This window comes from Pseudophryne corroboree, chromosome 7, assembly GCF_028390025.1.
Source record: "Pseudophryne corroboree isolate aPseCor3 chromosome 7, aPseCor3.hap2, whole genome shotgun sequence".
NCBI lineage: Eukaryota > Metazoa > Chordata > Amphibia > Anura > Myobatrachidae > Pseudophryne > Pseudophryne corroboree.
This window is the reverse complement of record NC_086450.1, coordinates 495,232,752-495,246,131: the sequence shown is the minus strand read 5'-3', so window position 1 is coordinate 495,246,131 and position 13,380 is coordinate 495,232,752. Positions and strand designations below refer to the sequence as shown.

The window sequence follows — 13,380 nt, the reverse complement described above, 5'->3', positions numbered from 1 at the left end:
GACAACGTCCAACAACTTGGAGTCCTCCAAGTCGCCAGTGGCCGCAAGCACCACAATAGGTTGGTTCAGGTGAAACGCTGATACCACCTTAGGGAGAAAATGCGGACGAGTCCTCAGTTCTGCCCTATCCGAATGGAAGATTAGATAAGGGCTTTTATAAGATAAAGCCGCCAATTCAGATACTCTCCTGGCGGAAGCCAGGGCCAGTAACATAGTCACTTTCCATGTGAGATATTTAAAATCCACCTTTTTCAATGGTTCAAACCAATGGGATTTGAGGAAATCTAAAACTACATTTAGATCCCACGGTGCCACCGGAGGCACCACAGGAGGCTGTATATGCAGTACTCCTTTAACAAAAGTCTGTACCTCAGGAACTGAGGCCAATTCTTTTTGGAAGAATATTGACAGGGCCGAAATTTGAACCTTAATAGATCTCAATTTGAGACCCATAGACAATCCTGATTGTAGGAAATGTAGGAAACGACCCAGTTGAAATTCCTCCGTCGGAACACTCCGATCCTTGCACCACGCGACATATTTTCGCCAAATGCGGTGATAATGTTTCGCGGTGACTTCCTTCCTTGCCTTAATCAAGGTAGGAATGACTTCTTCTGGAATGCCTTTCCCTTTTAGGATCTGGCGTTCAACCGCCATGCCGTCAAACGCAGCCGCGGTAAGTCTTGAAAGAGACAGGGACCCTGTTGTAGCAGGTCCCTTCTCAGAAGTAGAGGGCACGGGTCGTCCGTGACCAACTCTTGAAGTTCCGGGTACCAAGTCCTTCTTGGCCAATCCGGAGCCACTAGTATTGTTCTTACTCCTCCTCACCGTATAATCTTCAATACCTTTGGTATGAGAGGCAGAGGAGGAAACACATATACTGATTTGTACACCCAAGGTGTTACCAGTGCGTCCACAGCTATTGCCTGTGGATCTCTTGACCTGGCGCAATACTTGTCCAGTTTCTTGTTGAGGCGAGACGCCATCATGTCTACCATTGGTCTTTCCCAACAGTTTATTAGCATGTGGAAGACTTCTGGATGAAGACCCCCCTCTCCCGGGTGAATATCGTGTCTGCTGAGGAAGTCTGCTTCCCAGTTGTCCACGCCCGGGAAGAACACTGCTGACAGTGCTATTACGTGATTCTCCGCCCAGCGAAGAATCTTGGCAGCTTCTGCCATTGCACTCCTGCTTCTTGTGCCGCCCTGTCTGTTTACATGGGCGACCGCCGTGATGTTGTCCGACTGAATCAACACCGGTTTTCCTTGCAGGAGTGGTTCCGCCTGGCTTAGAGCATTTTAGATTGCTCTTAGTACCAGAATGTTTATGTGAAGAGACTTTTCCAGGTTCGTCCATACCCCCTGGAAGTTTCTTCCTTGTGTGACTGCTCCCCAACCTCTCAGGCTGGCGTCCGTGGTCACCAGGATCAAATCCTGTATGCCGAATCTGCGGCCCTCCAATAGATGAGCCTTTTGCAACCACCACAGAAGATATACCCTTGTCCTTGGCGACAGGGTTATTCGCAGGTGCATCTGAGGATGCGACCCTGACCATTTGTCCAACAGATCCCTTTGGAAAATTCTTGCATGGAATCTGCCGAATGGAATTGCTTCGTAAAAAGCCACCATTTTTCCCAGGACTCTTGTGCATTGATGTACAGACACCTTTCCTGGTTTTAGGAGGTTCCTGACAGGTCGGATAACTCCTTGGCTTTTTCCTCGGGAAGAAAAACCTTTTTCTGAACCGTGTCCAGAATCATCCCTAGGAACAGCAGACGTATCGTCGGAAAACAGCTGCGATTCTTGGAATATTTAGAATCCAGTCGTGCCGTCGAAGAACTACTTTAGATAGTGCTCTTCCGACCTCCAACTGTTCTCTGGAACTTGCCCTTTTTAGGTCGTGCAAGTAAGGGATAATTTAGATGCCTTTTTTCTTTGAAGAAACATCTTTTCGGCCATTACCTTGGTAAAAAGGCCCGGGGTGCCGTGGATAATTCAAACGGCATCGTCTGAAACTGATATTGACAGTTCTGTACCACGAACCAGAGGTACCCTTGATGAGAAGGACAAAATTTGGACATGGAGGTAATCCTTGATGTCCAGGGACACCATATAGTCCCCTTTTTTCCGGTTCGCTATCACTGCTCTGAGTGACTTTATCTCGATTTGAACCTTTTATGTAAGTGTTCAAAACATTTTAGATTTAGACTATGTGTCACCAAGCCGTCTGGCTTCAGTACCACAATATAGTGTGGAAAAATAATACCCTTTTCCTTGTCGTAGGAGGGGTACTTTGATTATCACCTGCTGGATATACAGCTTGTGAATTGTTTCCAATGCTGCCTCCCTGTCGGAGGGAGCCGTTGGTAAAGCAGACTTCAGGAACCTGCGAGGAGAAGATGTCTCGACTCTCCAATCTTTACCCCTGGGATAATACTCGTACGATCTAGGGGTCAACTTGCGAGTGATCCCACTGCGCCCTGAGACTCTTGAGACTACCCCCCCACCTTGAGTCCGCTTGCACGGCCCCAGCGTCATGCTGAGGACTTGGCAGACGCGGTGGAGGGCTTCTTTTCCTGGGAAAGGGCTGCCTGCTGCAGTCTACTTCCCTTACCTCTATGTCTGGGCAGATATGACTGGCCTTTTGCCTGCATGCCCTCATGGGAAAGGAAAGATTGAGGCTGAAAAGACGGTGTCTTTTTTAGCTGAGATGTAACTTGGGGTAAAAAAGGTTGGATTTCCCAGCTGTTGCTGTGGTCCCCAGGTCCGATGGACCGACCCCCAAATAACTCCTTCCCTTTATACAGCAATACTTCCATCTGCCGTATGGGATCTGTATCACCTGACCACTGTCGTGTCCCTGACATCTTCTGGGAGATATGGACAACGCACTTTATATATATAGAATGCATCCTATTAAATGCTCTACATGAATAAAATATTTTCAGTCAGGGAATCCGACCAAGCCAACCCAGCACTGCATCTCCAGGCTGATGGCGATCGCTGGTCGCAGTATAACCACCGTATGTGTGTATATACTTTTTAGGATATTTTTCCAGCTTCCTATCAGCTGGCTCCTTGAGGGCGGCCGTATCTGGAGACGGTAACGCCACTTGATAAGCGTGTGAGCGCCTTATCACCCTAAGGGGTGTTTCCCAACGTACCCTAATTTCTGGCGGGAAAGGGTATAACGCCAATATTTGCTATCGGGGTAACCCTACGCATCATCACACACTTCATTTTATTTTATCTGATTCAGGAAAAACTACAGGTAGTTTTTTCCACTCCCACATAATACCCTTTCTTGTGGTACTTGTAGTATCAGAAACACGTAACACCTCCTTCATTGCCCTTAACGTGTGGCCCTAATGAGAAATACGTTTGTTTATTCACCGTCGACACTGTATTCAGTGTCCGTGTCTGTGTCTGTGTCGACCGACTGAGGTAAATGGGCGTTTTTAAAACCCCTGACGGTGTTTCTGAGACGCCTGGACCGGTCCTAATAGATTGTCGGCCGTCTCATGTCGTCAACCGACCTTGCAGCGTGTTGACATTCTCACGTAATTCTCTAAATAAGCCATCCATTCCGGTGTCGACTCCCTAGAGAGTGACATCACCATTACAGGCAATTTCTCCGCCTCCTCACCAACATCGTCCTCATACATGTCGACACACACGTACCGACACACAGCACACACACCGGGAATGCTCTGACAGAGGACAGGACCCACTAGCCCTTTGGGGAGACAGAGGGAGAGTCTGCCAGCACACACCAAAAACGCTATAATTATATAGGGACAACCTTATATAAGTGTTTCTCCCTTATAGCATCTTTTATATATATACAATATCGCCAAAATCAGTGCCCCCCCTCTCTGTTTTAACCCTGTTTCTGTAGTGCAGTGCAGGGGAGAGCCTGGGAGCCTTCTCTCCAGCTTTTCTGTGAGAGAAAATGGCGCTGTGTGCTGAGGAGATAGGCCCCGCCCCTTTTACGGCGGGCTCGTCTCCCGCTATTTTTGAAGTTAGGCAGGGGTTAAATATCTCCATATAGCCTCTGTGGGCTATATGTGAGGTATTTTTTGCCTCTAATAAGGTTTTTATTTGCCTCTCAGAGCGCCCCCCCCAGCGCTCTGCACCCTCAGTGACTGTTGTGTGAAGTGTGCTGAGAGGAAAATGGCGCACAGCTGCAGTGCTGTGCGCTACCTTTATGAAGACTCAGGAGTCTTCAGCCGCCGATTTTGGACCTCTTCTCTCTTCAGCGTCTGCAAGGGGGCCGGCGGCGCGGCTCCGGTGACCATCCAGGCTGTACCTGTGATCGTCCCTCTGGAGCTAGTGTCCAGTAGCCAAGCAGCAAATCCACTCTGCACGCAGGTGAGTTCACTACTTCTCCCCTAAGTCCCTCGTTGCAGTGATCCTGTTGCCAGCAGGACTCACTGTAAAGTAAAAAACCTAAGCTAAACTTTCTCTAAGCAGCTCTTTAGGAGAGCCACCTAGATTGCACCCTTCTCGTTCGGGCACAAAATCTAACTGGAGTCTGGAGGAGGGTCATAGGGGGAGGAGCCAGTGCACACCACCTGATCTGGTAAAAGCTTTACTTTTTTGTGCCCTGTCTCCTGCGGAGCCGCTATTCCCCATGGTCCTTTCAGGAACCCCAGCATCCACTTAGGACGATAGAGAAAATAACATGAAGACATATAGGTGTAAATGTAATAGGGTGCGAGAAGCCGGAGGTGAAGGAGTTTCTGCGAGAATGCCCATATGACTGGTTTTGCCTTTTAAATAGCTGTCGCTTAAAAAATACCGCCTGGCGACAACCCCCCACACACACAGCTGCCACTCACACCGCCTGGCGACACCTCCACACACACAGCTGCCGCGCCCCCACCACCTGGTGACGCTCCCACCGCCTGGCGACACCCCCACTCACACACCGCCTGGCGACACCCCCAAACACACAGCTGCCACGCCCCCACCACCTGGTGATGCCCCCATGCACACAGCTGCTACTCACCCCCCCAACACACAGTTGCCACTCCCCCACCACCTGGCCACACCCCTACGCACAAAGCGGCAACACTAAAAGATCAGATGGTTTTCTCCATGACATGATACAACTAACCTGCTTCTTAGCACCTGCCACCCATGCAATATACCCTTATCTGCCAGGTCTGATGCAGAACAAGTACCTCCCGGGCCCTAATGTCACAATGACATCACCAGCCGTCCTGGAGTTCTGCTTCCAATCATACCGACAGAGCAGCCCTTAGCCTATAATGGCTATTGCCACCTGAATACGGCGCTAGCTACCAGTGCCGAGCTCACATTCCGGAACTTAGCAAACTGTACAAATCAGCAGCCGCCACGGAAGCCTATGGGCGCTGATTTTTGCGGTTGGAAATGGAGGTATCGCAGCAGATTTGATGTTCTGAATGCTGGGGATACTTACCTTTTGCGGGGATACCCTCAAAAAATTACGTTTCAGGGGATTTCCCACAAAATAACATTGCCAAATATGCCCCAATAAATGGTCGTATGAAGAAAAGTTATTTTGCACAGGGACTAGTTTTTCTGCATAGGACACAGCGCCATCTAGTGGAGAAACAGAGCATGGTCCCACCTGCCGTATGTTCTGTCCGACATACTCTATCACCATCTCGTCTGCTGCGATGGGCTCCATGGCAAAGAGACCCCACTCGTGGATGCGGCTGCGGCCGAAGCGAAGCTTCTTCTTCCGGAACTGCGAGGAAAAAAAAAAAACAGTGACAGCTTCACATCGTAATACCATGGCTGATACCACACCCTCCTATAGTGATGCTCTGATACATTCTCTACACAATGTCACAGTGCACGCGTCCTACAACACCACTCATTACTGCTGCGTAACATCGCCCTCTTGTGTTCCACAACAGGGATTACAACCCATCCTTACCTTGAGCTGGTTAAGTTTAAGCAGGTCACTGTCCAGCAAGGAGAATGAGCCAATGGCACTGAGCAGGCGTCTCTGCTCCGAGCGGCGCTCAGACAGCACCCGGTTGTTTCCCTGTAAGAGGAGCGGTGTGTAATATAAAGTCCGTACGGCAGGTAACAGAAATGAACATGCTGTAATCATAGCCCGGCTAGACTACTGCAACACTCTTCCTCTGGATAAAATGGGCTCACTTCAACACTGCAGATTGACCCATACACCTCCCGTTACCCATATACCACTCTTATCTGTCTCCCCATCATAAACAGGATACACCTCCAAATTCTAATTTATGCATACAAAGCTCTGAGCAGTCTCGCCCCTCCATACGTCTCACCACATACTCCCCCTATACTATACCTGCACTCTATACAGTATCTCCTATTCTCCCATCACCCCTTCTCCCTCACCCACCCAGGACTTCTCCCATGCTGCACCTGGAACATTCATCCTCACGCCACCAGACGCTCTGAGCCTCCAAAGTTATTAGTCCCTCCACGCCACCAGACGCTCAGAGCCTCCAAAGCTTTTAGTCCCTCCACGCCACCAGATGCTCAGAGCCTCCAAAGCTTTTAGTCCCTCCACGCCACCAGACGCTCAGAGCCTCCAAAGCTTTTAATCCCCAAACACCACCAGACGCTCGGAGCCTCCAAAGCTTTTAGTGCCACCATGCCACCAGACGCTCGGAGCCTCCAAAGCTTTTAGTCCCTGCACACCACCAGACGCTCGGAGCCTCCAAAGCTTTTAGTCCCTGCACACCACCAGACGCTCGGAGCCTCCAAAGCTTCTAGTCCCTCCACGCCACCAGACGCTCGGAGCCTCCAAAGCTTTTAGTCCCTCCACGACACCAGACGCTCGGAGCCTCCAAAGCTTTTAGTCTCTCCACGCCACCAGACGCTCGGAGCCTCCAAAGCTTTTAGTCCCTCCACGCCACCAGACGCTCGGAGCCTCCAAAGCTTTTAGTCTCTCCACGCCACCAGACGCTCTGAGCCTCCAAAGCTTTTAGTCCCTCCCTCAAAACTTCTGTCTTCAGATAACTCGACCATATAATAACTAATCGCCTCACCCGCTTCCATTGTAAGCTTTCTGCGCTTTGTAAACATCTAGCAACAAGGCTCCCTGTGTGATATAGAAACATGGCCGCTCAGGAAGGACATACCTGTATATCTGTGTCTAGCTCCCGTACAGACACAGGGATCACATCCAGGTACTTGTCTTTGTCCTTCTTACTAATGACGTAGTAACCCTCACTACGGGCACAACCGGTCTGGTGCTCGCGTAGCCCGTCCTGGCGATTCTTCCGTCGCTTGGGGTCGGCAATGTTGGTGAGTGAGACAGAGTTAAGGAAGAACAAGCTTCATTCAGCACTCACACATATAGGCAGCCAGCCACAGAACCTGTGTAATTCATGCATTTCCCGGTTTAAAGGTATAGTATGGTACGCTTGTACAAGTCACTGTCGTACGTAAGAACAAGACTATGCAGGTTTACTAGAACTGTACATGTATTTTGCAAGCAGGGACTTTGGACTGATGTAAGGTGCTGAATTAAACCAGAATATATATATATATATATATATATATATATATATATGTGTGTGTGTGTATGTATGTAACAACAATAATGTGGCTTACAGAATAAATCTCAAAACACGTGTGACTGAATTCTTTCTAATAGTAATTTTATCTTGTTGTCTTTGTTATGTGGCCTCCAGCCTCTAGGTGGTGCTGTTATTATTGCTGTATACCAAGTGATTTCTTATCAGCTAAACGTCTTACATAAAAGCACTTGGGGCACTACATGAAGATGCCTCAAACACAGCTATAGACAATATAGTAAACATCGAGTTAATACAATTCCTTTGATCTTTAGAAGTGATTATTTCCCTAATATTGCTATAAACCCCCAAACTGTCCCTCAGCCATGGAAAGGATATTCGTATGGGGCACCCAGTGGGTGTCGTTCAACCAGTCTGTACTGTGGTCTTCTTGTAGTAGCCTCTCATAAGTTTCCTTTAGGAAGACCAAGTCTTCTGTATCCAGCCCGTTGTTCCAGATGTCGTAGAGGATGGTCATCTGCTCGAACTCACTGCGAATATCGTACTTCGGGGGGGAGAAGGGTATCAAAGGACGTCGGTTCTTGTGGGACCTCAGCTGCCGTGTGCTCACCCACAACTCTTCCTCCTCTTCTTCCTCCTCCTCCTCTTCTGATGTTACCTCCCCAGGCTCCGACTCCTCCTTAACTTGCTGTAGTCTCCGGTTTTTACTCCTTAAGTCCTCGTGAGTCACTTTAGCCATGCCGTCCACAAATTTCCTGGGAGAGGTCAACTGCATGTCCCCAACTTCCAGATACCCTGTATTACCCTCCAAGCGTGGCAGTAAACCGCCCCCTACACACACAACTTCTTCCGGGGCCTCCAGCACAGGCTGTCTGAGGTCTACATGTAGGATCTCGATGGGCTTTTCCAACTCCACGGAGACTCCCCGCTGCCTCTTGGAGGGTAGCTTGTATGCGGCAGGAATAGAGGCATAACTGTGCTCCAGTAGGATCTGCCGTACAAAGACAAAAAGGACATCTTCCACTGGTTCTGTCCTCTCCGGCTCGCAAGGCTCCTGCACAACAGCAAGTGGGGTTTCTGGCTTCGGTGGTGGCTCTGGAAGAGGTACCACCATCTCCACCTCCACATGCTCACACTCATCATCAAAAGCCTCCTCTCCATCGTATTGCATGCTTTCCTCTTGTCCTGTACGGGGTGGGTATGACTTTACCAGACATGCATGGTCCCATGGTAGATTTAATACAGTCAGCTGTTCTGCTGGTTCCTTCTGAGGTTCTTTGGCAGGGGGCGGGGGCGGGGGCAGCTCGGCCTCTGGTTTTGAGCTTTGGGGAATCTCTGTAGGCTGTGCAGGTGAAGGAGCTTTCGGTAAAGAAAGAGGAGTCTCATCCACGGGTGGAGCAGGTTCCAGGCTGGGCTCCAGCTGGGCGACCTGTGGGACTTCAGGAGTAATTTTCCCCGGCAGAAGGTGATTTGGGGATTTGCTTTCAGTAGGCTCAGGCTCCTCTTCTGGAGTGAGAAGGAAGGAGACTGTTTTACGTCTCTTCTTGGGAGGAGGGAGAAGCGGCAGTGGTGGGGACGAAGGTGCGCATGGTTTGGAGGGAGTAACGGGAGTAGGCGGTGGGGGCACCTGGGGTTGGGCTTCTATACAAGGCTCCTCCTTCACGTCAAGGACAGGAGGCTCATCTGTAATATTACAGGCAAAAGAATGGACAAATTAGATGTATAGAAGTAATTGGAGAATATTTGCAAGTGTGCGAGGGACATGGTCAATACTTTGGGCACTACAGGAACAAGAGAACATGGTTTGCACACAGCATGAAAAGGAAGACTTACCGGGTGACTCCTCTTTCTCTAGGATAGGTTGGAGCTCCAGGGGTACGGGTGCAGGGCTGGGGGGCCTCAGAGGTTCAGTAACTATTGGCGTTTCAGGAGCATCCTCCTGATCTTCCTCATCGTCAGAGGATGCTGGTGATGAGGAAGAAGAAGAGGAGGACGATGAGGAGGAAGAAGAGGAGGAGGATGAGGAGGAGGAAGAGGATGAGCTGCTGCTGTCGGACTCGCTGGAGCTGTCGCTGTCGTCAGACACGATCTTGTTGGAAAGTTTCATAAGAGGCGTCTCATCTGGACAAAGGTCAACAAAACACGGTAGTGAATAAAATGGGACAATAGCAGGTTCCACATTGGGAACATTAAATGCATCTACCCTATCTCAAGCGTGATCAGTTCACCACCCGCCATAGCCACTGGTCAAACTCAAGTTTTACTTATTCCACGTGGGTCAGACAAATCCGCTGATAAATGTTCATGTGTACAGAGCATAATTTGTGACTCCCACTCATTAAACCCCAAATTAAAAAAGGGAGGTGAGCGATGTTTCAGCCCTTTCACCGTTCTCATACAAGCGGCTGTGTGGTTGTAGAATATACGCATCGTTTATAGACCTCCAGATAATACGTGAACCTTCATTACATAGAAGCACACAATGGTTCCATAGTTTGTGTCCTAGCCCAGAGACCCTTTTCCTTCTGCTGCCTATACATTAAGGACATACACCTCACACAACAAGTGTTACTGTCTCACCTTCTGAATCGTCGTCCTTGGCGCTGATTTCATCGTCCTCATCTTCCTCCTGTGAGGACACAATAAAACAGACCTTGTAAAGAGGACACAGGACAGCTGTCTGCACCGGAGTAACCTGCTGGCCAGAAGGATGGTGGAGCCGGACAGCCGATCACACAGAACACTATCAGAGCTCACACTAGTCTGGATCACCGTACAGTGGCCACCATTGAACTGAAACACTTTCATCCGGTTCTCATGTATAAAACAGACCCTGCGGCCCGAGGCGAGACTGCATTCCAAAGATGACTCCCTCGGCACAAACACCGTGACGGTCAGATCGCCCACACTCCCAGAAGACACCCACCGCTCTCACCTTATCAGATGCGGACTCCTCAGAGGCTTCCTCACCCTCGCTGTCTAGGTGGAACGGGTTTCTACGTTTGTGCTTTGGCCTCTCACCCTCCCGCTGTGTGGCCTTAGCTCCTGCACGAGACTCAGACAGGGCCTCCTTCTCTCGCTCTGCGGGGAGAAGCACATGTCACTCTCCGATGGAGGACAAGGGAGAAGACCACCGATTCTGGAGCTTCTCCCATTACTCACCATCCTCGTCCTCCTCTGCTGGAGTGGAAGGCCGGGGCCTCTTCTGCTCACTGTCCTCGCCCTCAGGCGGCTGCTTCCTCTTCACCTGTGTGTGTGTGTGTGTGTGGGGGGGGGGGGGGGGGGGGAGAGAATCAAGAGTCAGGAGACTGCACAGGAAACACACAGTACAGTCACGATGTCACGGAGTCTGGGCAGCGAAGTGCCTCCATAGCAACCCAACATACTGCTTACCCCGTGACACTATCCACTTTCCCTGACACTGTCCCTTGTGTAGCCGGACAGTAGCGGTCAATGAGAGACACTGACCTGCGATGGAGTAAATAAATCTCCCTATGAATAGGGTATTGGTCTCTCACCTTGAATGACGGAAGTCGCAAAGCTTCCCGAAGCCCAGTACCAAAGCCAAAGCCCTCAGCACCTCCACTCTTGGCCCAATCCACCAATGAAAGCAGGCCAGGCTCTTTAGGTCGTATCTTCTCCTTGTCTTCTTCCCGGGGAGGTGGTTTGGGCATGCTCTGAAAAGGCTAGAGGAGGAAAGGAGAATGTGAGTAACCAGTCCACATATCATTTCTTCTCCGGTAATGAACTCGTTGTCCCCACCCTTCGTCTGCTCACCTTTGCCATCTCCTCTTTCCGCTCCCACCACTCATCGAAGGTTTTGAATGCCACATTCTCCACCATCTTTCTGTTTAAGTCCCTCTGCATGGTGCTTTTCATCTCCTGGATAAGCGCAGACAGCACACTCATGACAGTGGTCGCGTGTGGGTCCACTCCACCTCCCAAATCCCAGCCTAAAGGTGGGGGCTCCTGATCAAGCACTCTGTTTGTCCTGGGAGGAAGGTTCCGTAGTGGTAACAAGGGCTGGGGCTGTTGGGAAGGGAAGTGAGGGTAGGCTGCGCCAAACACCTGCTCAGACATGAGCGGCGGAGGGTGCGGCTGTTGATGTTGGTGGGGCAGTGGATGGGGGAGCAAGGGCTGGAGATAGGGCTCCTCGAAGGGCTGCCCTTTGCCTTGCCTGTTCTGCTGCAGGCGGCTGAGCATTTGAGTCTGCATCTGGAAGGACATGGAGGTCCCACCCCACTGGTTACCGAGCCGGTTCACCAACTCCATTGAGTTCACAAAGTCATAGATATGGGGGGCTGATGAAGCAGAAGATGATGAGGGGTCGAGTGGCGGAGGGGTGGCCGGCTGTGCTGCCAGTTCCCCAAGTCGACCTCTGGCAGCTGCGGAGGGCAGGAGTGGATATGAATTGGGGGCCTGGTGATGGGGATGTGCGGGCAATGGTAGCAGAGGTGATGGGAGGGGCTGTTGGGGGAAGTTACCCCCGGGTCCTGTTAAATGGGACAGAAGAGAGAAAGGAGGACCGGGAGCTGCAGGCATCTCGATGGCGATTTCTTCATCCGATATTTCCATGTCCTCTCCAGATGACAGCTGAGGAGACAGGACAGACTGCAATTAATACAACAATTCTATGCACAATAGGGGTTTCAACCAAAAATAGATGGTCACGTTCATATAGAACTTCCAAGTAATCACTTTATTCAGATCAAAGGACGGATCGGATCCTGTACTGCAGCATGCTCTAGGTGGGCCTGGGACGTCACCTACCCCTACGCATGATCTGGACTGCAAGCTACGCCTGTGTTCTGTGCAAGTGCATTATCAGGTAGAAGGTCCAGGACACATTCCTCATTAAATAAGACAATTTCCAGTCTGGACTATCCCCAGGTTTCTACCCATCCCACACGCTGACAATGGTCTTTGTAACGAACGGCTGGGTCTATACACCAGACTAACCAGCCACGGCACAGGGCCCCGGGAAGATCATCCGCCGCCCATTCCTCAGCGACAACTTATTTTTAATAAAATGTGCACATAGCGGACATGCGACATTCTGTCCCTGGTCACCAGCTCTTTCCCCGTTATCGAGATGAATACTAGCATCACTCCGTTTCCAGGCAGTCTGCCTGTATAATGAAGATGGCGGCCGACATTGTGAAGTATGAGAAGCGGGCCCCTTACAGTAACCGACAACGCAGTAGGAGGAGCTCAGAGGGGTCCCACCAATATCTTCCATCACATTTTGCGATTCCGGGGACCTGGACCCTCCTTCTGTAGCAGGTTATTACCATGCCTGTGTGCGCCATACACCCTCATACATAAATCACACATGTTCTGTAACCCAGAGCAACCAGAGGTGACGCACATTAGCCTGACCTCACTAGACTCATAAAAAACAACAAATGTTTAAATAGATTTGGTTGCTATAGGTTACAACAAATTACTATTGTTTGCGTCATCTTAGCAAAAAAACTCTACATACTGTATAATAGCACAATTTTGTTTTTATAAACAGTTGGAGACCAGTTTATCCCAGTTGGAGACCACATGTCAAAGTTGCCCAATTTCAATATCATCCAATTATGAAGAGGACAGCTCTACATGGACAGCACCCGAATTTATCCACCCTCTCCGGAACTCTGGAAGTGACACCTTGTGAATCCATGTCCGGGCCTGGGAAGACTCCGACGACTGGTCACACATAGAAAGGGCTTACCGCTTACACACAAGTTATACTCCCAGCATCCAGGCCTAATCATTTAACACGTATAGGGGGCAATTCAATTGCTGCCTGGGAGCTATTCAATTAATTCCAGCAGCCACCCTTTCTCGCGCGGGAATAGCCGCGTTGAGCA

General features: G+C 50.1%; 1 protein-coding gene across 4 annotated transcripts in view; it reads right to left on the bottom strand.

The window, feature by feature from the left end:
• Positions 1 to 13,380, bottom strand: part of SETD1A (SET domain containing 1A, histone lysine methyltransferase) — an 82,184-nt gene that overhangs the window by 42,481 nt on the left and 26,323 nt on the right. For all 4 annotated transcript variants that reach the window (XM_063935204.1, XM_063935207.1, XM_063935205.1 and 1 more), the window contains exons 8-17: positions 11,300 to 12,115; positions 11,041 to 11,208; positions 10,685 to 10,769; positions 10,458 to 10,603; positions 10,103 to 10,151; positions 9,356 to 9,643; positions 7,901 to 9,205; positions 7,124 to 7,293; positions 5,929 to 6,039; positions 5,617 to 5,736 (exon numbers count right to left, since the gene is read on the bottom strand). In XM_063935204.1, the coding sequence (XP_063791274.1) occupies positions 5,617 to 5,736; positions 5,929 to 6,039; positions 7,124 to 7,293; positions 7,901 to 9,205; positions 9,356 to 9,643; positions 10,103 to 10,151; positions 10,458 to 10,603; positions 10,685 to 10,769; positions 11,041 to 11,208; positions 11,300 to 12,115 (3,258 nt within the window). The remainder of the gene's footprint in view (positions 1 to 5,616; positions 5,737 to 5,928; positions 6,040 to 7,123; positions 7,294 to 7,900; positions 9,206 to 9,355; positions 9,644 to 10,102; positions 10,152 to 10,457; positions 10,604 to 10,684; positions 10,770 to 11,040; positions 11,209 to 11,299; positions 12,116 to 13,380) is intronic.